General features: G+C 48.8%; 2 protein-coding genes and 2 long non-coding RNA genes across 5 annotated transcripts; all 4 read right to left on the reverse strand.

The window, feature by feature from the left end:
- Positions 1-1,495: 1,495 nt before the first annotated feature.
- LOC120762638 (uncharacterized) lies at positions 1,496-5,387 on the reverse strand. Its single transcript, XR_005703935.2, has 3 exons — positions 5,046-5,387; positions 3,016-3,115; positions 1,496-2,254 (listed from the first exon to the last, which is right to left on the reverse strand). It is a non-coding gene; the product is annotated as an uncharacterized LOC120762638 (long non-coding RNA).
- A 1,731-nt stretch (positions 5,388-7,118) lies between these two features.
- On the reverse strand, positions 7,119-10,397 carry LOC120762606 (uncharacterized). Its single transcript, XR_005703929.1, has 2 exons — positions 10,340-10,397; positions 7,119-8,407 (listed from the first exon to the last, which is right to left on the reverse strand). It is a non-coding gene; the product is annotated as an uncharacterized LOC120762606 (long non-coding RNA).
- Positions 10,398-14,907: 4,510 nt separating this feature from the next.
- Positions 14,908-17,131, reverse strand: LOC120762472 (protein bric-a-brac 2-like). The gene is made up of 3 exons (XM_040084913.1): positions 17,075-17,131; positions 15,510-16,264; positions 14,908-15,068 (listed from the first exon to the last, which is right to left on the reverse strand). The coding sequence occupies exons 2-3, from the start codon at positions 16,168-16,170 to the stop codon at positions 14,908-14,910; spliced, it is 822 nt and encodes a 273-aa protein (XP_039940847.1). The 5' UTR covers positions 16,171-16,264; positions 17,075-17,131.
- A 3,678-nt stretch (positions 17,132-20,809) lies between these two features.
- LOC120762586 (uncharacterized) lies at positions 20,810-24,265 on the reverse strand. 2 transcript variants are annotated; one of them, XM_040085130.2, is made up of 2 exons: positions 24,161-24,265; positions 20,810-22,808 (listed from the first exon to the last, which is right to left on the reverse strand). In XM_040085130.2, exon 2 carries the CDS (start codon positions 22,788-22,790, stop codon positions 21,603-21,605), a length of 1,188 nt encoding a protein of 395 aa, XP_039941064.1. In that variant the 5' UTR covers positions 22,791-22,808; positions 24,161-24,265; the 3' UTR covers positions 20,810-21,602. The 2 variants fall into 2 exon arrangements, with proteins under 2 accessions (XP_039941064.1, XP_039941065.1); XM_040085131.2 differs by lacking the exon at positions 24,161-24,265 and adding an exon at positions 23,136-23,226.
- Positions 24,266-24,590: the final 325 nt, after the last annotated feature.

The raw sequence follows: 24,590 nt of genomic DNA on the forward strand, positions 1-24,590 counted from the left end.
TGTGAGCTGAGGGAACGGCGAGGAAAACAAAAAAGCTTTTTTCTCCTCTTCCCCACCACCCATTATTCATTCTAAACATTAACCTTTTAGGGAAGTAGAAAACAATCACACATGCTGGAAAGAAAAATTGGTTTGGTCTTTTCTGTAATGGCTTTCTCAGCTCCAAGAAAACGTGAAAGTTAATTTTAAAAACAAAGGCAGAGCAGGGAAGTGCTGGGAATAAGAGGAATGTGAGATAGGTTTTGTTCCTTCCTTCAGCACTCGCTGGGCTGCAGAAGGATCAGCTCCAACTCAGCAGCACAAAGCACTTGATTAATGTGAAGAAAACAGGAAACTTTCCCCCGTGGGGAGAAGAGTAAACTGAACCTACGAGGTGACAGAAAACAGTGATTTCATTTTCAGCTTCCTTTTTACTGAGGTAAGGCTTTTACTGGGGTAAGTAATGGGCACCCTCTTTGCTCTTAGTGCTGTCAGAGCACCTCTCCAGCCATCTTTTGCATATTTAGCAGCAGAAAGGAGGAGAAAAGGGTGGAATGCAGAGAAGATGCCATTAATTACTGCTCACCCTTCTGTTCTGATGCCAGAACGTGATGTATTTGTAAGAGGTGTGCACCACAGGCACAGTAAACAGGCAACAAGCCTGGAACACTGGCGGCGCTGGGAAGAAAATTGTCAGCTAAAAAAAAAAAAAAAAAAAAATCCCCCCACAAACCTGTCAGGAGGAGTTTTATCAGAAGCCATATAAATTCAGTTTATGACCTTTGTTTATGTCTTTGTTCACTTCCACTGATACGGTCACAGATTTTTAGTTCAGTCAGGGGAAGCTGTGGCATTCCGGGCTTGGGAGATGCCTGGGAGCGTTAAATGCCATTAGAGGAGTGATCACGGCAGGGAAGAGAAATAGAGGCAGCTGAAATCTGGGCCATGCGTCTTCCAGGAGACAGAAGCTTCATTTAAAATGGGTGGCACGGTTCGAAAGGAAGCGCTGAGCACCTGGCAATGCTTCTGGGGGTGGCGCAGGAGAAACCCTGGGACTTGTTCAGAATTTTACTGCGGTGATTTGGGCTTGGTTTGCAAAGTCCTGGCTTTGAGGTGTGACCAGGGGCAGAGGATCCTGTGTGAGGGAACAGAGGCAGGTCTGTGCGAAGCAATCGCAGAATAAATGCATTTTCCTCAAAAAGATCTTCAATTACTCAGGTACCTTTCAGGAGCAATTTAAGAGACTCACCCTGATGCTTTTGGGATGCTCTTGGAGCGGCTTGCACAGCAAACCTGCAGCCCTAAAAGAATTTCCACTCCTGTGTTTTGTGTTCTACTTCTCCTCTCTGCTTCCTCTGCCCTCAGCTTGGGCTGACCACACCCAGGAGCTCCTGCAGAGGAAAAGCAGAGCAGGTTCTGGAGGGAGCCCAGGGACTCCTCTGCAGCCAGGGCACGGCCGCTCCTCGTTTCTGCCTTTTTAGACCACGAGCGTTTCTTGGCTCTGGTTTTGGTCTGTTCTCTTTACCACTTCTAGTCCGGACCTTGGTCCATACTTTGTTTAGATGTCTGGTGCTGATATTTGGGATCTCAGCAGCAGGATCCTCATCAGATGTTTGTTCACTGGATGTTATCCCGACCAAACAGAGAGCTCCCTCCTAACCACATCAGCTACCCGCTGCTACCATCGCTAAGTTCCGTTAATAGCAGAAACACCAGTTATTTTAACATCACACACGTAGCGTTCACCTCAATATTTGCGAAAAGCCGATTTTATCTGCATTTACAACACCTGGCTCAGCCCATCCCGTTTTTGGTGTGTCCCGCTCCGCGGGGCAGGCGGCAGCTCCGAGCAGAGCCTCTCCTGCGCAGCCCGGCTCTGCCCGGGGAGCTGTGGCACGGCGAGATAAGCCGGGCTTTGTGTTCTGCTCTGTCCTGCTGGCACCGACAGCTCGCCCATTGTCTGCAGCAGCGCTTCCAGCGTGTTTTAGGAGCGTTGTTAAGTATTTAGCAGCGATCCCGCATCCCTCTACACGCGTTCTCTAATTGCTTTTTGCCTCCAGCTCCGCGGCGGGAGGTGCTGCAGGGACACCCGGGGACCTTCAGAGCGAGGTTTCTTTGAGATGAGACACCCGATTAGCTCCTCTGCCTTCACTCTCCTCTCCCAAATTCCACGGGAAAGGAGGATTTCCCGCAGAGGAATCGATTAAAATTCGTGTTTTGCGTCTCTATTCTGCTTCTTCTGCCCTAAGGTTGGGCTGACAACACCCAGGTGCTCCTGGAGGGGAAAACCAGAGCGAGTTCTGGAGGGACCTCAGGGACATCAGGGACTCCCAAAACTCCACCAAGAAGCAGAATTTCCCACAAAGGCAAGGGGAATCAATTAAAATATCTGTTTCAGGAGGCAGAAGGAGCTTTCCCCGGAGCACCCGAGTTCCAGTTTCATTCTCAGTTTATGAAAATCTCCTTGCCCTCTCCCAGCCCTATCAATAAAGCCCGGCTGGCTGTGCCAGAGGGCTCTGACGGACCAGGAAAAGGCTCTGAGCATGGAAGGCAGGTGAAATAAACAGTATTTTGTGCTTCCCAGCAGTTTTTCTCCTTGCCAGTTTGCAGACCTCCACAGCAAGTTCCTGCGTGGAGCTGGCTGGGATAACCATGGAAATCTGCTGGAGAACGGGAGCATGAGTTGTGCTCAGCACCTCAGAAACTCCGCATTAGCTGTGCTCTGGGATAAGCTCCACTGCTTTTTCTGTGGGATAAAAATCTCTCTTTTGCCTAGGAGATGGCTTTTAGGAGGCTTAATTACGAGAGTTTGCCCTGAAACTCTGGATTTGAGCAGCGTCCCGTGCCAAATCTCCCTGGCAGCTGCTGTCTGTGCTCAGGCAGAGCAGAATTTCCTGCGCTTTTCCCTCTTCGTCCCATCACTCCTCACTCCCCTGGTTCTGTGCCCTCTGCAGTTCTGCTCCCTGTTTCACCCAGCACAATCTTTATGCTTGCTCGGGGCTGTTCCAGCTCCTCAGCAGCATTAATTCCTCTCACCTCGTTAATATTTTCCTCCCATTCCGTGGCTCTCTCCGAAGGATGCAAGAAATCCAGGAAAATCCTGGTGCTCATTCCTTGAAGTGTTCCCACGTGCTGGCTAATTGGAAAAGGGAGAGAAAAAAAAAATCACCCAATGCTTCGAATCTGCACTGCAGCAGAACTCTGTTAAAGGGGTTGAAAATGTTCAAAACTGTTGGCTTTTCACAGCCACCACCACACTGCCCTTCTGCATTTCTAAATCACTCCTGGGTTAAGCAGGGAACATCAATAAATTTTATTTTCTTTTTAAATTTTATTTTTCCCCTCAAGGATTGTGTTCACAAAACAACAGGATGAGGATCTGGGGCTAAAAGCTCCCACAGAAGAAAGGCACCGTGCTGGATTTTTCCTGTGTTGCAATATTTTCCTGCCGTCAGGCAAAAGAATTTGATAAAAAAGTTGAATATCTTGCTTCGGCAGTTAGGCAGGACAAAAGCGTGCCAGCTCCCGGGACTGTTGTATTATTATTTCTAATAAATAACCTTATGCAATATTTATTTATTAATCTAAGAGTGGTGCCTCTTGTTCACAGGAGTGAGTCCTCCTAGGAACAGCTCCTCCATTCCCAGCACTTTGGGATTAGTGTGCCACACAGATTTTCTGTGGCTGCTGCTCTTTTGGCCTTGCTGTTCGTTCAGTGTGCGAACGCTGAAAATAAAATAAACACCGATTAAAGAAAAAAAAAAAAACAACAAAAACAAACAAACACAAAAAAAAATCCAACCCCCCAAAACCAACCCAAAATAAAACAAAAAAAAAAAAAACCCAAAAATAAAAAACCCCCACAAAACCGCAACCCCCCAAGAAAAAAAACAAAACAAAAACAAACAAACCACAAAAAAAACAGTTAATTTGTGGTGTATTTTAATGTGAATTGTAGCCAAGACTGTTAAATGGGATTTTTGTTGTCCACCTGAAGATGGGGTGAACGCAAGAGGTTCAAACCTAAAAATAATCACATTATTAACTTCGGGTCGCTTGAGAGGTCAAACCACACCGAACAAATCTGTGTCGAGGTAAATGCTTCGGCCTCTTACTGCAGGGAAAATAATCTAAACCTGCAATTGATCCAGGGTACCCTTAATTAATTGACCAGAGCTGATTTGTTGGGATTTTCCCAGGAAAGAATCAATAAAACCATTTCCCTATCACCTGAAACAGGTATCAGCTAAGAGATTTCAAACCAGGTCACCAAAGGCTCAGGTTTAGGTTTCCCTGATGTTCCAAATTTAAAGTTTGGGGTTTTTTTTCCCCCCATTGCAGTGAAGCTCTGGCTGTGATATTGCTCCTTTCTGCATTGTCAAAACTGATTTCCAAGCGCTGTAAACCGGAGTGCCCCTATTTATAAACCCACAGTTCCAAATGGATCTTTTCCTGTCCTCCCTTCAAAAATAAAAATACCAGCCTATGTCTGAGGAATTGACAAAGGAACAAGTAACTACAGGAAATTCCCTCCTCAATAGAGGAAGGGAAGGAAAAAACCCAACATTTGCTAGCAGCAAACAGGGAAAGATGATCAACACTCCTGAATTCTGTATCAAAACCTTTGTAACTTCTGGAAAATAAATCTGGTATCCACCTTGAGCAGGATTTTTCAGAGCTCTGAACTGTTGTCTGGAATCGTGCAATTTTTTGGGGGGGAAAAAGAGTGGATTTTTAAAACTTTCTGTTAAAATCCAGGTTTCCAAAAGCACCCCAGTGCAGGGAAATATCACAGCTTGATCAAGCAGAGCGCTAACCCTGGGCACTGTCCCACCCTTAGTGTGGTTTTATTCAAGATGCCCTTGAATTCTCCTCCCTTCTGAATTCATAGCAAGTTGTGACAGTGGAATAACAAATCACACTTTAGGAAGGTGAAGATCCCTTGAGGTTCTTGTCTCAAAAAAACAAATAAACAAAAAACCCACCAAAAACAAAACCAAAAAACCTCAACCAACCAAACACCAACCAAAACCAAATTTACAGCAAGTTTAAACCAAGTTTCTTACCTGAAGCCTGAGGAAATCACAGCTCTGTGATCACTTTTTCTCAGGTGCGTGGTGAATTTGGAGGCTGCACAATGAAAAGCAGGATTCATCCTGAATTTTTAATGAGCTGTAATGGATGGACAGAGTGTTATCAGCTGTGCTCTGGGGACAAGGGCAAAAGGAGACGTGGGACGAGAGGAATCAGCTGAGTTTCTCTCCAAGCAGAGAATCCATCTCGGAAATACAGCTCAACGCTTCAGACCATCCCTTTTCCACACTCAGGAAACCTGACAGATCTCAAGCTGCTTTATTTCCCCAGCTTTCAAATTCCTTATGAATTAGAGCTCTCTTCTTCGAGGCCTCCACTCCATCAGGATCTGAAACCTGGCTTAAAAAAAACCCCCCTGCCTTAAAAACAAAACAAAACCAACATAAAAACCTAAACAAATGAATTCAAAACATCAATATTTGAAACAAACAAGAAAGCAAAGACCTTCCTGCCTTAAAGAAAACCAACAAGAGACTGAATCAATAAAGGGTGGCACTTCCACACCTCACTTGACTCTACAAAAAAACCCCAAAAATAATTTTGCTACCTGCAAAAGTGAACAGCCCAGTCTTTTGAGGGGGTTGCATCTCCGCTTTTAAAAATTTCCTGCCACTTCTCTTTGAGGAACCTGGGGATTACACGAGACAAATGTCATCCTTGGAGGTCATTAGCACCCAAGGAATTCTTTTTTTGCACGGGAAGAGGCAGCGCAGCAGATGGTGCCTCTGAGCACAAGGTGGGAAGCAGCTGCTTCCCCGCTTATTTATTTCTTGGCTGGCACAGCCAACGGCTTTGGGTTGAGGTGTAGAAAGGGATGTGCTGAAGCTATTTTATTTTAGGTCCTGATTCTGTTCAAGGAGAGCTCCAAGGTGTGCTCTAAGCTCTTCAAGGGGATTTAGCTGGAACGTGGATTCAGTGATTAACAAGATAAAGGCACTTTGTTGTCCCTGGTCACCTCAGCAGAGCTGGGGCTGTGCCTGCTGATGGCTTTTGGAGCTCCCTAAAAGCAGAGGCCAGACAGAATGAAGATAATAAAAAGCAGTTCTATTTATGGAAGTGCCCTCAGGTACATTCAGGGCAGACAAAGCCCCCCAGGGGCTGCACCCAAAATGGACAATGGTCACGGGTTTGCACACTTTGATCACTTTGGGCCATTTGCACATTGGGGTTCATCTCCCAATTACAGCTGCCGCTAATGAAGTCACTGACCCCAAGTTTTCTGCCCCCAGCTCACTTTTGTTTCCATCTCTCAGGCCTGGGGCAGTGAGGTGTCCTTGATGGCCAGGCCTGGAGAGGAATTGCTGTGTGTGAGCAAAATGGGGGAGCAGCAGCTCCCACTGTGTGTGGAGTTTGGAGTTCTGCACTAAAGAACTGCAGGGTTACAAACAGATGGAAAATAGAAAAGCTGAAATCCTAAGGAATCATACAAAGGGAACATCGAGGGAGAAAGCTAAACTGAGGCCTCTGAGAAAGAAAGAGCTGAAGGAGAAGGACAAGAATGAGGAGTTTCCTACTTGCAGTCCAGATGGGAATGGGATCCAAGGAGCCATCAGTGCCCCTGAGCAGGGAGTGAGCAGCAGCCAGGGCAGGAGCTGCTCAGGGCAGGTGCAGGAGCTCAGGCTGCTGCTCATTATCTTCCCTTGGCATTTCTCCCCCTCCCTGCTGCTCCAGGCCAGGCTGGCAGCCCCAGCACAGCCCTGCAGCCCCTCCTTGGCTCTGCCACCTCCTCTTTTTTGCCTCTCCCAGAAGGATTTTTGTCCCAAGCTGGAATCTTTAGCAGATCGAGGCTCAGCATCCTGGGATGTGCTTAGCTCAGAGATGCCTGAGGAGCCACATGGATGGCACAGAGCTGCAGCAACCAAATGAAAGATTTTCCTGAGCTTATACCTCCCAGCCTGTCCAGGAGCAGCCCCAGCACAGCCACATCTCCACTGTTGGCTCCTTGGCAGCACAGGGAGTGCCCCCAGTCCCCACATCTGTGGGGGGGCAGTGCCAGCCCATCCCCTCCTTCCCTCCCTTAATTCCAGCTGCAGCCAAGGCTCCACTGGAAGCAGTGAAAGTGGCTTTTATTGACTCACAGGTACAAAAGCTCACAGAGCAAACACTTCCAGCAGCAGATCTGGAGCCCCTTGTTCACCAAGCCTCCCCCACAGCACCCACCACCATCACTGTGCATTTGCAAGCATCTACTGCCTCTCTAATCCATTAATTCAGGTTGATAATACTGATGCTACTCATACTTCCCTTGGACCATTGGGCAGAGCAAGTTATTACAAGCAGGGGAGAGGAAATCAAATATTATAGGAAGCACCAGGGAGATACAAAGCTGCACCTTTGCAGGGTTTCAAAAAGGAGTTCCACAGAGCAGCCCCCAGTGAGAGCAGAGCCAAACAATCCTCACAAGCTGCTTGCCAAGGGAACAGAGCCACTTCATTTCCCTGCTCCAGCCCTTCCAGAGGGAATTCCGTGCTCCATGCAGGCTGGAACACCCAGCAGACAAGCAGCTCAAAGATGACAAAACCAACGTCCTCTCACTGTATACAAGAAAATTTCTTTACCAGTCCTTTTTTTTTTCCTTGTTGCAGGCGTCACAGCGGGCGCTCCATCCTTCTCCAGCGCACAGGAGCCTCACTGCTGGCTGCTGACTGCACCAGGCTTGGCTTTAGGTTTATCTTCTGGGCTCTTGAGGTTCTGCAGCCACGTGCAGAAAGCGCACTGCCGTGCCCTGCCCACCCTGGCTCTGTGCTGTGGCCCCGAGCTGCTTTGTGCTGGCCCCTGCTCGGTCTGCACCGCTCCAGGCTGCAGAGGAGAGCCCCTTGTTGTCACCCCTGTGTGCCCTCCGGCTGGCTCAGCTCCTGCAGCCCTTCCCCGAGTTCTTCCAGCTGGATTTATGGCAGGGGGCTTGTCCCCAGCCTCCCCAAGCTGCTGCAGCTCTGAGCGTCTCACCATCCCCTGGGCCACGGGTGGGGAACACGAGGCCACGTCTCTTTTCCTTCCGTGCTCTTTGCCGTGGAGCCCTGCAGCAGCAGCCTGGGCTTCCTCAATCCCAGGGGAGCTCCCACTGGCCCAAAACTCCCCACCCTGGGCTGGCTGGGCCGTGGGGACATCGGGGACATCAGGCACAGTTCTGTCCTCAGCGGGCAGCCTCTCAAACCTCCTGAACCTCCTGCACCAGTACCTCCTGTGGCTGAGCTCGTTGCCCATGGTGCAGAGCTAATCCTGCTCACGGCCTTCTCCAGGGAATCCCGAGGGTCTGGGCACCGACAGAGCCTTTAGGAGCGGGCACAGATCCTCATGCCAGCCTTGCTGAGCTGCCAGATCGCTCCTGTGCCACCTGCAAGAGAGGGAAAACCCAACAGAACCCACTCCTCAGCCCTGCGGCACAGCAGAAAATGCCCCTTCAGAATGAAGGGCAGAGTCCCATTTAATTTCTGAGCCCTGTGTCAGAGCAGAAAGTGCCCCTCTAAAACCCCATTTCATTTCAGAGTTGTAGGTTTCATTATTTTTAAGTCGATCTCAGCACAAGGAACAGCTTTTTGATGTCCCTGAGAGCATTTAGGAAGTCACTCCCTCCCCCAGGACTCTCAGCCCACACTGCACTTCACAGTTATTAGTTTATTTTCCCAAACTAAGTGCTATTTAGGTCTCCTCTTGTTTCCTAAACCATTTATTAGTTCTACAAAGAAGCTCACACTCAGCCAGGGAAGCCATTCATAGGCCTGGTAAGATATGGAAGGGAGAAGAAAGGAAAGAAAAAGAAAAAAAAACCATCTCCTTATTGAGAGGTGAGAAATAAGTGGATTCCGAGCCCTCGGGCCATTATTTTACCAGTCATTAATTCACTTTTCAGAAACCACAGCTTCAAACACCAAGATTAAAAAAAGGGGCCGCGCATTCTGAATGCAGGGAAGCATTTCCCTCAGGTTACGTTTGTGAAGAGCCTTTTCCAAGCGCAGCACTGCCAGGAAGCAGCAGCACTTCACAGGGAATGAGCAGGGGCAAGCAGCGTGGGAAAGGGAAAGAGGGACCTGCACTCGGCCCCGCTCATCCCCTCTGGAACCTGCCACGCAGATCGCTGGAGAGAGGCAAACACGAGTGAAAACCCCTTTGTTAAGCAGGATAAAAAGCGTCCTGTTTCTGGCAGGGAAAGCACAAAGCAAAACACGACTTGAAGCGTTTATTTGCGGCACCGCAGCCTTTACTCCTGGCTCAGGGGGACAAAGTTCCGCTCCTGTGTCGAGCGGCCAGGGGCTGTAACTCATTTCCCCACCAGTGCCACATCCTCAGCTCCCCCCCCAGCCTGTTCCACTCCAAACCCTGGGCCACTTTTTATCACTAAATATTTAAAGTGGGACAGAAGTGCCGTACACCACGATCTGATCACAGCTGGGGCTGCAGAGAGCTCAGCCAGCACAGCGCAGAGTGAGAGGAACAGCAGAAAAAACAGATCTATAATTTAGGAATTACAGTTTTTAAAGCGGAGCTAATGGATCCAGAGCAGTTTCGCTGCACTGTTTGAGCTGCTTTTATGGGCAGAATCTGTAAAAATGTGTGATTCCATGGTGGTTAGGCACTCACTTATAAGACTACATGAACTTAATCACTTAAAACTACAGAGCAGCAAGAGAGGAAAAGCAAGAAAAATGAACCCATCCACTCCTACTGGGGGAGAAAAACCAAAATAAAATAAGAGAGAGAGATGCTCTTTGATATCAAAGCTGCAGAGAGGACAGGTGACAAATAAATGAATGCGTTGTAAGCGATTTCTACCTCAGCAGCAAGGGTTTTGTGTAAATGAATGTAGCCAGGAAATGTTCCATGGCATTTTGGCAGGGCAGTAAAACGCCAGGAGAGGAAAGGGAAATAATAACTTATTTTCTATTTGTTTGTCATCACTGCAAAAATAGCTCAAGACATGACAAAAGGCAGATTCTACTGCAAACAGGGTTTGCTCATAAAAATATAGGTATTTATTACCTTAAGATACCAGTTATTTTTATATGTAGGAAAATTCTTTCCCCTCCCACATTTGACCATTTCATGCTGTGAACGTTTCATTTTTAGCCCCATCTTGCCACCAGCAGAACTATGTTCAAAGCCAAAGACACAAGAAAGCATAATCACAGCTTTGCTGGAACCCTAAAAGCAGAGCTCTCCCTCACTAGAGAAGCCAAAAAAAAACCCCTCAAAAATAAAGTGCAAAAATCCCTCCTTCCCCCCCAAAAAAAACACCCCCAAATTTGTGTCCTGCAGTGCCCACACTCACTTGCAAAGGAAATGCCTCCAAGAAGCTCCCAGCAGAGCTTAGGGAGGAGCACCTGGACCTTAAATAGGGCAGGGCAGCAACATTGAATTGCTTCCACGCAAACCTAATGATTTAATTAATTACTGATCCCTTACACAGCTGCCTGAAAGATTTGGAACTGTTCTTGCCCCCTGTTTATGAACCATCCCATAAAGTTTCACATCAGAGGAACCCGATGATTCAGATAATATTTTCATTTTTTTTCCCTGAAGTGTTTACACAGAGCCAAAGGGAAATGTTGTGGGGTCTCTCTTTTAGGTATTTACACAAAAGTGAAAGAAATAGTTGTGAGGTCTCTCTTTTATGCATTTACACAGAGCCAAAGAGAAACCTTGTGGGGCATCTGCACAGTGACAGGTTGGAGAGATTTCTGACAAGAAGGGGACAAGGGGGCATGGCTCCAAACTGACAGAGAACAGTTTAGAGGGGGGATTTAGGGAGAAACCCTTCCCTGTGAGGGTGCTGAGGCCCTGGGGCAGAGCAGCTGTGGCTGCCCCATCCCTGGCAGTGTCCAAGGCCAGGTTGGATGGGGCTTGGAGCACCCTGGAGCTGTCCCTGCCCTGGCAGGGGGTGGAATGAGAGGATTTTTAAGGGGATTCTGTGGCTGCAGAGCAGCAGCTGCACGGCAGAATTTAGGAAAATCCCCTTGCAGCCGAGGTGTTGCAGGCACAGAACCTCCTCCCCATGCACAGGAGCAGCTCCTGGGTGCTCTTCATCTCTGCTGAGGCGCTGCAGGCACTTGGCAGCAAAGGAGGCAGAACTGGAGGAGACCTGTGATCGTGTTTTCTCTCTCTCTCTTTCTCTCAGGAGGGGTGTTTCGAGTGCCTTTTGTTTCAGAACTTTCCAAACTTTCACGTGGTGGTTGGGTCTGGTTGTCAGATCGCTGCACGTTTTGTGATTTTTTTATCTGGGCTCTTTGGATGTTGTGGAGTGTGAGCAAGGAAGGGATTTGTTGTGCCCCTGAAGGCCAGGCAGGGATCCAACAACCAAAGCAATGCAAAATGGTTTTGTATCAAATGAGAATATCGACCAGCAGTAGCTGCTCTGGATAGAGGAAGTGTTTGGGTTTTTGACCAGCTGTTCTCAGAACTTTTTATTTACTTGTATGAGAGTTCAGGAGAAACAGATTTACTGTGATGAGGGGCGTGATTATTTATAAAGCTGCTTCCAAAGGAAGAGAAACACTGTGGTTACTAACAGCTCCAGCACTCCTGAGATTTTTAGTTTCTCGAGTGTAACTAATTTTTTTTTTTAAAAAAAAAGTTTTTCTGCTGAATGACAGGAAGTTTCATTATAAAAGTTCAAAGCAAGGATTCTCAGCTACAGGAGCTAAGATTTCCCAAAAGCCCAGAGATCAGATTGCACTCCAGCACAGTTGTGTGACTCGGTGATGCAGCTCTAGACTCATCTGCGGCGATTCATCGCGCATTCCAGTGAGGAATTTGCTGCTGATCATCTTAAGAGGGCAGCCTGGAGCCTGGGAACAGCTCCTGGAACACCACTGCGCTGTTGGTAAATCCTCCCTTTAGGACTGGCCTAAAAACACCAGACAGGGCAGTAAAAGGTTGCATTTGCCTCCACTCATCAGTGACAGAGTTTGGAGGAGCCGGGGATGTGCTCTGCTGGGTGGTACAAGAGTTCTGCTGCTGCAGGATGGGCTGTGCCTGCTCTCAGGGCAGGAATAGCGGCTTCAAAATCATCGAGGTGCTTCCAGACCTCAGCCCTGCCCTAAATGAGTCGCATTTGGAAGTTTAGCCTCTCATCTTTAATTTGATCGGGGTCTAAGCACAGCCAGCCCAGTTGGTGTCCCGAGATTTGTAAGGAAATCACCGGGAGAGGAGCAGCTTTCATTCTGACTCCACCGGTATCGATATTCAGCATTTTACTGAACAATTTCCGAGCTGAAAAGGGCGAAAACATCAGTTCTGGCGTCGGGGTCAATGCAAATATCAGAAATGAGGCAGAGTCTCCTCTGGCAAAGGCATTTAAAGCCATTAAAATTTGCCAAAGGCAAACCTCCCCCATGTGTAATTTTGGGTAGGTCAGACAAGGACAGTTCAAACCAGGAAAAAATTGAGAGTAAAGCTCAGCTTTACAGAACTTGGGGCACATCTGAAAACCCCAGGTGAATGTGATGACAAAAAAAAACCAAACCCACCAAAAACACAGCAGAACTGGAATATTTTCAGAGGAATTTTAGCTGATTTTTTTTTTTTTTTTTTTTTTTTCCATATTTACCAAGGAACTTTTTACACTGCAAACACTCAGATTGGTGAAATCGAAGTCAGGGCCCTGCAAAAACTTCTTTCTCAAAATTCCTGCAGCATTGCATGTGGTGGAAGACTATTCCATGATTTTTTTATTTTTTTCTGAGAAAAGGGGGGGGAAAATCACTCCTTTCCAGAGCATGAGAGAACATCCCCGATTCAGATGGCAGCTTTATTAATTAAACACCAAAATTCCAACAAAACTGAAGAGCTGCACGGAGCCACTTTTGTTCCTGCAATTTGGTGAGCACCTGGCAGCTGGTTTGGGGTGGTGCTTGGGAGAATCCAGCCTGCAGAATTATCAGGAACTGATCCCTGGCACCCATTTCAGAGTGGTGGCACGTAATTATGTATTTATTGTCACTCTTGATCAGCCCTGCACCTTCAGTCATGGGGGAAGGAGCTGCTGAATAATTTTAACAGGATTCTGTGGATTCTGAGACGCTTTTACTAAATCACGAGCACAAAACACAATCACAGGGGTTGATCTGAACACCCAGGAGAGAGGCACAGAGGGGTTTGTTGCTCTCTGCTTCTTTTCCCATGATTTCCTCAGGCCTCTGCACTCTCCTGGCAAGGAGGAGCTGCCAACCCCCTGATTTGGAAATCTAAATTCCAGGCAATGAGGACATAATCTCCAGCCTAACAGCAGACCTGTGCCAGAGGCAGCCAAAACCAGAAGCAGCTGATGGAGGGGCCTTGGGGATGGTGAAGTACAGCCAAGGGCAAGGAACAATCTCTTGAGTTATTTAAGTCAGGGCAGATGAGACATTTCCAATTAGATTAGGAGCATGAGGAAAAAAAAAATAAAAATAAATTAGGCAAGCCTGGCTTAAGTGGAGAGGTTTGGAGCGTGGCAGCCCGGTCCTTGGAGCCACAGGAAAGCTTTTTAAGGGTGCACCAAACTCCTGATGTGACTAAGCACTGAAAGCCAGTAAAACCAATCATCCCTTAAATAGAAGCGTTGCTCTCAACATCCTCATCTCCTGCTTTGCCTTTAACCATCATTTCTCACCTCCTGTGAAGGTGCACACAGGAACACCAGAGCTGGAAATGCTTTCCTGAGGGAGGATCTTGCTCTCCTTCACATCGGAGTTTTCCAGCTAATACAAATAATTAGTTCCCTTTTAAATCTTTTTTAAAAACCCCCACGAGTCCTAGCAGAATAATGTGGTGTAGAAACCTTTTGCTTGAAAGGAATGAGGCTGCATTATCCTCCTGACTCCCTTCAGCACCGCAGCACTTCTACATTCAGCGAGAGCTGTGCCACCCGTCAGGTTTGATGGGAAAACTCCCCTCTCCTTAGCACTGTGTAATTAGAGATTAGCACTGGATATGCAGTTGCCAGAAATGTATTGATTATTTGCAGCCAAACAACCACAAGCAGCTTTTTCTTTTTCTGCTGTTTACAGCTCCTTCCACATCTCCTTGACCTCCACCCAACCAGCACAAACCAAAAAGCAAGTGCCAAGTTCTGGCAAGCCAAATTCCATAAAGCAAATTCTCTCAATGAGTCACATTTGGAAGTTTAGCCTTTCATCTTTAAGTTTATCAGGGTGTAAGCACAGCAAGTCCAGTTGGTATCCCAAGATTGGCAAGGAAGTCACCAGGAGAGGAGCAGCTTTCATTCTGAGGCCACTGATATCGATATTCAGCATTTTACTGACCAATTTACAAGCTGAAAAGTGTAAAAACATCAGTTCTGGCATCGGGGTCAATGCAAATATCAGAAATGCGTTGTCAGAATGTTAATAACCCAACACTTCACAGCAGCCAGTGTTAAAAATGCACCCATTTATTGATTCCAATGGCAACACACATCACAAAAATCTGTTTCCAATAGCGGTGACAGTCAGGGGGGTGAGCGGACAAGTGTAATTAATAAATCTGGTTTGTTAGCCATCACTTAACCCTGTGCAGCCACACACAGGGAGATAACTGCGAAGAGCACAGGCCTAGCCAGGGTATAAATATACATAAATAAATGCAAAAATACACTTTTTGTACCAAGAAACCCTCGGCCCGTGCCCACAGCATGAGAAGGAAGGAGGGCAGTGCCACTTGTGAAAGACAATGCACAAATTTTAACTTCAGCACCTTAGTTTTAAGTTTTCCAATGCAGGTTCTGCTACCACCCCCCTGATTGCTGGTCCTTGAGGGCACGAGCAGCCTTTGGCATCCCTCCCTGGCAGGATGGAGGAGCAGATCCAGACAAACCCTCGGTGTGCTCCATGGTTGCTGCTCCAGCTCCCGTGTGCTCCTTCAGTGCTCCTCCGGTTTTCCCTCGCTGCTGGCTTGGATCTCCTCTTCCTCCCCCTGGGTTTCTGGCAGGCAGGCAGGGATCTCCTCTGATGTCTGCCCATCCCCAGCAGCCTCAGCCATCTCTTCGGCTTGCTCTGGTTCCCCAGCAGCTCCTTTCACACCTTCAGGAGCAGGAACCTCACCCTGTCCCAGCTGGAGATCAGGTGAGGCTTCACTTTCTTCTCCCCCCTGCTCCTGTGCAGCTCTCCGCCCATTTGTGACGCCTTCTCCTGGCTCTGCGGCCTTCAGGGGCACCTCTGGCTCCTCCAGGGGACACGAAGCGGCCGTGGTGTCACCTGCCTTCTGCATGGGCACTTCCCAAAGAGCTTTCCCAACGCAGGCGTGCCCTGCATTGCTCCCAGCCCCATCCTCCTGCCCCGCACCGCTTCCAGCCCCATCCTCCTGCCCCGCACCGCTCCCGGCCCCATCCTCCTGCCCCGCACCGCTCCCGGCCCCATCCTCCTGCCCCGCACCGCTCCCGGCCCCATCCTCCCGCCCCGCACCGCTTCCAGCCCCCTCCTCCTGCCCTGCATTGCTTCCAGCCCCATCCTCCTGCCCTGCACCGCTCCCGGCCCCATCCTCCCGCCCTGCACCGCTTCCAGCCCCATCCTCCCGCCCTGCACCGCTTCCAGCCCCATCCTCCCGCCCCGCACCGCTCAGCAGCTCGGGTTTTGCAGCAGCCTGACCCCGGCCAGGCTCCTCATGGCCATCCGCAGACACATGGACATCGACCTCCACTGTGGTCCAAGTGAGAGGCGTCACTCCCCGCTGGAGCTCGGGGGGCAAGGAGCTGCCAGGGGGACTCAGAGCAGCTCCGGCCTCGCCGCTCTCCTGAGGATTTTGGGATCTTGGCGCCTCACCGGTGAGTCCCTGGTGTTTCAGCAGCTCGGGGTGAGGTTTGGCTTCAGGCTGCTGGGACAGCTCAGCCCCTCGCGTGTCCCCAGCAGCCGCAGGGGCCGAGACCTCGCTGTGCCGTGCCCTTGGAGAGGCGGCTGAGAATCCTTCCTCCCCTCCAGATTCGCTTCCAGAAGCTTCCAGCACCAGCTTGGCAGCGGGAGGCTCGAAGCCTCTGGGAGTCCTCCCGATCCGCGCCGAGTGGAAATGTCTCTCCCCAGTCCAGGTGGCCGCGTCGCAGCACACCCGGGCAGCCTTCCTGCCCTTGGCCCTATAAACCACCCTGGGGAACAGGCAGGACCTCTTGTTCTTCCCAAAAATACCTCCCATGGCCACGGGGGAACGCAGAAACCCCGAGGGCTTCTCAGCAGGGGCCGGGGAGGAGCAGGGAGCTCTGGCTCTTGAGGAGGAAGGGGCTTCACACCTGCAAGAAAGGTGTATTTATTGATTATTAATGGAGATTTGTTGGCCCACGCTCATTAGGGTGAGTTAATTACCCAATTCTCACCCAGCAGTAGGTTCACAGGAAGGAGCTGAACAGGTGGAATTGCTCCTGCTGGGGTCAAGGGAGAAACAGGGACCTTTTAAGAAATAACAATCCGAAAAGTGGGAAAAAGAGCAAAACAGAGACTTTCTAAGCAATAACAACCAGAAAAGAGGGAAAAAGAGAGAAATAGGGACCTTTTAAGGAACAACAGTCTGAAATAGAGGGTAAGAAGAGACAATTTGTCAGTCAGAGCAGAGCACTCTGGAAAACAGTGACAGGTCTCAGGAGCCACTCTTCCCTCCAGTCAAGGAAATGTTTAGACTTCCAGTAATAGATGGGGGCAGGAGGGAGGAGAAGTAAGGCAGGCAGGAAAAAAATTTACAGATAAACTTAAAATTCACAGGACACAGCAGGGTTTATTCCTGGATAATAATATTAAAGAGGACTGCAAGAGACACAAGCAAAAAGAAAGGCAAAGTTAACATCTCCCAGCACAAAACTAATTTAAGGACTGAGAAGCGAGGTCAGCCTTAAACATCAAAATGAGCTAAACACAACAAAATTAGTGGTGCTCAAAGAGGCCCAGGCTGTAAAAATGTATATTAATTAAAGCAAGGAAGCCATAAATGCCAGAAACCCCAAAGAGCAAGAGAGTAGACAGCCCCAGGGAGCACACAGAGCCCCTGCTCACCAGCACAGCTCCACAGCCCCACTGGAGATCCCTCACCTGGGGGGCAAAACCCTCACCTGGGGTTAAATAGGATGGGGATCACACTCAATCCCTCCCCACCTTGACTCCCAACATTAGTCCCAGCAGGTTCTGAACTTCCCTTAATCTGTATTTTATTTTCCCAAGCCGTTGGGAATGAGATGTGGCTGTGCTCCTGTGTGCAGGTGATGGGTGATTAACTTCATTTTGATAATTGCCACGGAGTGTTCAAAGTAAAGCTCAAGATTTACACAGAGCAGCCGTGGGTGGACAAGACAAGCTGACCTCTGGTTAGAAGTGGTGATGCCAAGCGACAGAAAAACCAGGCTGGGCTCGTGTACAACTCACAAATGGCAATAGTGGCGCCGTAATCTCCCATTTTATTTGATATTGAGCAGTTAGAGGTGAAAAATTTCCCCCTTTCCCACTTGTGTGCTGTCTTCAGCTGGCTGAGAGGTGCAATTAGCAGTTTCACAGTGGCTGCAGATGATTTGAAGATCCCAGGCGCGGCTCTGCTGGCGCTGACGTTCCCCAGCCCTGCTCGCGTTTGCTGGCTGGGAAGGAGCTCTGACGTGGAATTGGTCACACGGGCAAAACACAAAAGCAAATATCCATTAAAAACAAACTAATCCCAGCCAGAAGCGTGAAGGCAGAGCCTCAATATCCACTGCCAGCAGCACCAGCACTGTGGAATGAAAAAATGAAATAAAATAAAATAAAAATGGATGGATTCCAGGCTCCTTTTATTTACATAAAAACCCCTCAAATCTACAATTTTGGACGCCAGATCTGGTTCAGCATCCTAAACTTTGCCGAGCTCCGGTGACTCCCTGAGGGCAGAGAACAAAGGAGGAGCATTTGGCCAGGGAAATCCGTGTGTGCAGCCAGAGCTGGGACCAGCACAGGACAATGTGCCCCTCCTGCCTGCTGATGTGCTCCAGCATCTGCTCTGCACGATAACAGGCAGGGCTCTGTGCCTCGGTGGCACTGCAGTGTCACCGTGCCATGGCTGGGAGGGCCTCACTCTCTGCCCGCTGTGGCTTTGCAGCTTCTCAAAGCCTTTTTATTTTTAAATACATTTTTTTGTGTTTTAAAAATTGCGTTATACATAAATATATAATAATGACAACATACATTATTATGATGTATACTTTTATTATAATATATATTTATACAATAATTCTATTTCTGATAATATTTTATTATTCTTAAATAGAATACATTTTAATATAATGTATATGTATATTTTTATATATATATTTATATATATATTTTTTAAGATTCAGTGGAACTGAAACTCAGAGGCAGGTCAGGATTTCTTTGACTGTCGGCAACTTCCCTGACCTAATCCGTGATTTTCACGTGTGGCAAACGCAGGTGACAGCAGAGGGTCACAGGGCGGTGGCTGAAAACTCTGGTGGCTTTGGGGACGTCGACGCTTTGCAAAACAGCACAGCTGGAAGGAAAATGCACCCCCAGCTGCTCCTGCGTGGGGGAATGTCAGGAACTGCAGCACAGAGAGCTCGGCAACTGGATTTCCAAATCCTGCAGGGGTTGCAGGGATTTATTTCAACGTTCTGTGCAATGGGAAGGTGCACCACCATCAGCTCACCATGAGGTAGTTGGAATATTTCTGAGATTTAAAGCGTAGAATTTAAAATACAGATTTAAAGAAATCTCTTGCCCTTGAATTGTGGTGAAATAGGGAAACATGAAACATATATGAAATAGTCTAGTTTGAAAGGTCCAACCTTGACCCATTTGAAACAATCCAGAAAATCTCCTGCACGTGAGACCCCACAAGAAAAGGCAACGTAACACACGAAAGTGGAGGGAGGAAAATCCTCCTGTCAGAGCAATCACATCTCCTTCCTTTACCAGGCTTGGCCTTTGTTCCAAAAGCCTCTTCCAATCTCTGCGGCTTTGATATATATAAAAGGGCTGTTCTAAGAAAAACCACACACTTCTCTTTTTTTGCCAAATAAAAGGAAATAATCACAGCTCCTCCAAGGAGCCGGGCTCAGCTGTCAGCCCCGGGCTGTGCTGCATGATGGAATGCTGCACTCCAGCACCGTCACGGAGCCTTTCCGTGCCACCGCCGCTGACAAGGAGCAGGCTGTGGGCGGCTCAGGGCATCCCTCTTCGTGCTTGGGGCTTTTTATTGCCGAGTTCAAGCTGTTTCCTCTTAATAGAACTGTCTCTGCCTTCCAAATGGCAGGGCCTCTTGGAACGTTTGGTGTGGCAGCAAACCCAGGGATGGTCTGTCCTCGTCCATCACAGAGCTGGTTGTTATCTTCTTTTCTTCTGTTAGAGAGACACAGTTTGTGTTTGGACTCAGATGTTTATTAATTCTTATCTACAGTCTTACAAGCTGTGAGTTCTGGCTAATAAAGTGAAAATGGCTCTGTATCTAGCTCTTTACAAAGTCTTTTAAGCACAAATTGTCCAATTAAGAAATGACATCTAAATTATTTTTCCTTTTAACCCAATATCCAACCACCCCTGGCCCACAATGTGGATTTTCCTACCCAATTAGAAAATCCCGCCCAGACCCGTGAAGAAGAAGGTGAAAAAGAAGAACTCATCCCCCACCCTAAATCCTCCACCTTGCTTTATCTCTATTACTGTATTCTAAACCCTTAAACTCTGAGTTTTCCACCCTGTGCTCTCACACACTTCTATCCAAACTCCACACCCACAATCCCAGCGCTGTCACTCCATTTTGGAAGCTGTTCCAGGTCCAATGCAGTGTTTGCTTGGGGGTCAGTGCCTGGCAGCACAGAAAGTCTGGAATTCTCAGTGCCCAGGGTTCCAACAGGGGAGGACACCACAGGGCTGAAAAATCTTCTCCTCAAGGAGCAGGAAGGGTTTTCCAACTCTATCTTGGAAACTCAGCCTGGCCCCTGTCCCCACACAAAGGAGCCACAATGGACTCCCAATGGATAAAGAACATTTTCTGTAGCACAGCTGCTGCTCAGAATCTTCCTCAGCAGAATTAGATAACCAGCTCGTGGTCACAAATGTGATTGAGGCCGATTTCCCTCAGGGTTTCTTATTCAAGCCTTTGCCTGAATTTGGGTTTTGGGGGAGGCTGAGACAAAGAGTAGCAGTGAACACACCCAGATCCCTCCTAGACAGCAGCAGGAGGAGTTGGTAACTTCGGCAGAACAAACCGAAAGTAAAACAATTGAGCTCAAAAAGAGGAGCCTTCAGTCAGCTTTGTGTGTATTTATTTAATAACTTCCCACCTTTCAGGGCCAAGCTGCCCATGGTTTAATGTCACTGCAGGCACAGCCCACCTGAGCAATAATTGGAGTTTATTACTTTTGAGGAACAGAAAGGATTTCAGGCACCTCCTTTTCCCCAGTAAGTGAAGGAAGATTTTTTTTTTGCAAGTCTTACAAACAGGAGGTTTTGTCAGGGACAAAGGACAGAAGAAGGCAAGATGTTAAAAAAGCCCATCCTTTTCCCAAAGCATTAAATTTCACCCCAAACATCACTGGTCACACTCAGCTCCTCCTCCTCAGCCTTCAGCTCTCAAGCCAAAGGGAGAGGAAGCTGCAGGATATTTTGTCTTGCACTTTTTCCACCAGCACCCTGTTCCTCAAACACCCTGTAACACCTAAAAAAAATCTCCAATCCACCCCTCTCCCTCCCCCCGCCCACATCTGGGCACTCTGTGCCATCAGACATTTCTCAAAAGGCTCCTTTAAAAAGGAGTCAGCCTCTATTTCCCCTTTGAAGGGTAAAGAAAAACTCTCAACGGTTCTGGCCATATTCTCTGTTCTCATTTATTCCCAGCAATTAAAACACACTCGGTTTGGGGTTTTGCCATGATCTTTAAAAGTGTATTTTATTGGTAGCACAAAGTGAGGAGCATTAAAAGTCAGTAGATTTCAGGTGCAATACACTGACTTCTGCATTCTGATCAAGACTACATTTTAACTCCTGCGTAAACTTCACAGGTTACACAAACACCTCCACTACTACCAGAGATACCAAGAACAATTAGGGTTTCATCATCTTCCTGTGAAAATATTTCGTTCAACATTGACAAGAAAGCAGGAACATCACTTGTACAAGAGAATTATTCAGGGAGGCAGCACAAAGATTTCATTATTTCCAGGTAGCAGAAGAAGTGGCTGTTGGCCCCACAGAGAACATCTGACTGCACTCCATTAGAGGAGCATTTTCTCTTGTTTCCAGACTCTTCAGAGCAAGGGAGGAAACCTCCCATCACCAAACCTGACTGGGGGAACACAGCGACAACCTCAGCTCGGTGAAATCCTGCTGGGAACAAATCAGCTCCCTCCCAGCAAGGCAAGATCTGAAAAACAGCTACTGGGAAAAGCACCAAACAGATCTGTGACTGAATAATAATTCAGGGGGACATCTGGAAAGCTCAATAAAAACTTCACAGATCTGTCTGGCAAGAGTTTCCGAGGTCCAGGACGCATCCTGGGAAATCCTGAATCCAGCAGCTGAGGCTAATCCCTTCCTGAGGGCAGGCACCTCATCCTTGGCACTGGACACGTGTGACCCCGAGCCACCTGAGGAACAAACACCTCAAGCTTCATCATTTTCAGCCTCCATCTCCCCACTGCTCCCAAGCACTTCAGGCAGCGAGAGGGGCACACGTGGGAGCTCGGCTTCTTGTTTCACAGGCACAGGAACAACAGCTGCTGGTTCTTCTGGAAGCTCCAGGCCTGGCTGCATGACCCTGTGCTGTGGCTCTGCCTCAGGTCCTGGGGTGAATCCTCTGCTCCCCTCCTGGCCCAGCTCACACCGGGCTCCATCCTGGGGCTGCTGCAAGATCTCACCGAGTCCTGCACGGCCCCGGCTCCCCACGCCCTGGGCAGGTGACACACTGCCCTGCTTCAAGAGCTCCAGCAGCTGGTTTGGTGGCTCCAGAGATCCCCACTGAGGGCACAGGGGCTCCCAGGACACAGGAGAAGTGGAGCAGAGCTCAGTCACCCCCCTTGCTATGACCTCGGAGGAGCTCTGCAGGGTCAGGAGAGACACAGTTTCCACCAGGCAGGTGAGCTCAGCCCTCTGGGCAGGTCGAGGACTTGTCTCAGCAGCTTCAGCCCTGCCTGTGCCCTCCAGGGGCTCAGCACACAGGCAGGGCTCAGGCTGCCCTGGCACCTGCACAGCACACAGCACCGAGTCCCTGCCCAGGAGAGGCTCTGGCTCACGGCCTTGGCCAGGCTCAGCCTCACCCGGGAGCTCTGTGAGGCTGAGATTTCCCTCCTGGAGGGTTATCCCAGCACACGGGGCTCCCTCAGTGCCAGGCTGCTCCCCCTGTGCCCCCAGCTCAGCTCCCAGAGCCGTGTCTCCCACGGGAACATCAGGAACAGGCTGCGTTTCCTCTTCTGTCTTATCCCCTTTCTCCTGCTGGGTTAAGTCTTCAACTTCTCCTTCAACCTCCTCATCAGCAGGGGCCACAAAGAAGTCCATGGGGTTCCAGGCTGCCTCCCAGCCTTCCGCCCTTCCCACGGGATCCGCAGCAGAGCAGGGCTCTCCATTCTCCTCCAGAGCATCAGCTGAGGGCTGGCGGTCCTGGGCCAGGTCCTTGGAGCCCTGCTTGGGGACTTTGAGGGCTGGGGTGGGGGGCTGCGTGTCCAAGAACGTCCGTGTGTCCCTGGGGCTCTGCAGGATGGGCTTGGTCTCGCTGGGCTCTGCATCGGCTGCCTCCTGCTGCCTGCACCTCTCACACACCACACAGCACAGCTGCTGGCTGAGGCTGCTGCCCATGCTGCCACGCCGCTGCACCTGCAGGAAAAACCGCATTGGAGCACCCTGGAGCATTGATGCTCGCTCCTGTTTGCTGCTTTAGCTCCCACAGACGCCTGCGCCCTTCAGGCAGGGAGCTGCACCAAGCACAGCCGAGCTCCGGCTTTTGCTTCTTCCACCAGAACCAAACTGGGCTTCCCACCCCTGGGAGCCTTTTCCCCCCACCCCTGGGAGCCTTTTCCCCCCACCCCTGGGAGCCTTTTCCCCCCACCCCTGGGAGCCTTTTCCCCCCACCCCTGGGAGCCTTTCCCCCCCACCCCTGGGAGCCTTTTCCCCCACCCCTGGGAGCCTTTTCCCCCACCCCACCTTAGGCAAAGGTGAGGAAAACACCACTGCCCAACCAAAAGCACGAGAGTTTCAGAGCCCAAACCCCAGCACTCAGCGCAGGATTCCCATCAGTCACCCAGGCGGGTTTATTAATTAGCAGAGCAGGTTTATTAATCAGCACCCAGCAGGAGCTGCTGTTAATTCTGTCAAGTAACAGCTCAGGTGCAGCGTTTCGCAAGGGCAACTCCTTGAGTTTGAGGGGAAAGCTGAGTTTGGACTTGCAACCCCTAGAAAATAGCAACAAACCCACCCAAGGAAATGCTCCTCATTAATTAGAATAAAAGACTTAAACTGCCCACAGAGTTTTGTTTGGTTGGTTGTTTTTTTCTTCTGATTGAAGCCACCAGGGGTTGTTTCATTTTCAGGGCTGGGCCAGAAAAAACCAATTTCCATCTCTGGGTTAATCAACACCTCACAGCACAATCCATTAATTGTATTGTAGACCCCAGCCCAAATGTTTTGGAGCACCAAATTTTCCAGCTGCAGCCTCTCCCCCAGCATCATATTTACAAGAGCTATTGGAAACATTCAAATCTGAAGGCATTAATTTAACATATGGGCCCTTAAACACCAAAATATTATGGAAGCCCCAGCTTCTTTTCTGCCTCCATTTTGCATTGCAACAGAACACCTGGGTTAGGAAGCAGAATGCCCAATAGTCAGATGGTTTCTTCCAAGTTTCGACTTTTATATTTTTTATTTCCTCTAAGAAAATGATAAAAAAAAAAAAAATTGAGTGAAAGCATTTCATGTTGTCTTCTGAACACTTAATGGAAAGTTAAACAATGAACGTACTTTCATGAGAAGGAACCTCAGTTTTGAGGAACAGTTTCATCATTTGAATGCAAACTAAAAAGTAAACCTACCTACTATCATTTAAGGGTCCAAAGTGAGCTAAAAACCACACAGGACAATCCCCGCACCTTTTAATCTCCAACACCACAATTAATCAAATTAAAACTAGAGAGCTGGGTTAAAAATCATGGCTAAAAGCAGCTACTTACCAGCTTAGACTAAAAGAAACCACCAGAGCACAAGACAAAGCTCCCAAGTACCTTTTGGACCTCAAGCTCAACCTAAATACCACCAAGGGGTCACACAAAACCACTTCCCTCAGCTCCTGGAGCATCAATCCCCTGAACCTTTAGTTCCTTCCCACTCTCATGCCCTTTGGGAACAGCTGTTGCGGCCCCATCCTTTATTTTACAGCTGAGAGGTTTTTACTGCCCGTTCTGGGCTGCTTTTTAATCAGAGGGCAAAGTAAAAATAAAAAGGCAGCTTCTGTTTATGGCCGAGGAGTGAGCGCCGGGGCTCTCCTGGAATAACCCAGTGGCATAAAGCAGAGGGATGTTCCAGGAGCAGCACAGGGGTTTGGGATCTCCCGTGGGCAATTTGGGATTTCCCAAGCTCTGTTTGCCGCCTCCAGAGGCAGGG

The sequence above is a fragment of the Hirundo rustica genome, chromosome 23 (assembly GCF_015227805.2).
Source record: "Hirundo rustica isolate bHirRus1 chromosome 23, bHirRus1.pri.v3, whole genome shotgun sequence".
In the NCBI taxonomy this organism is placed as follows: domain Eukaryota; kingdom Metazoa; phylum Chordata; class Aves; order Passeriformes; family Hirundinidae; genus Hirundo; species Hirundo rustica.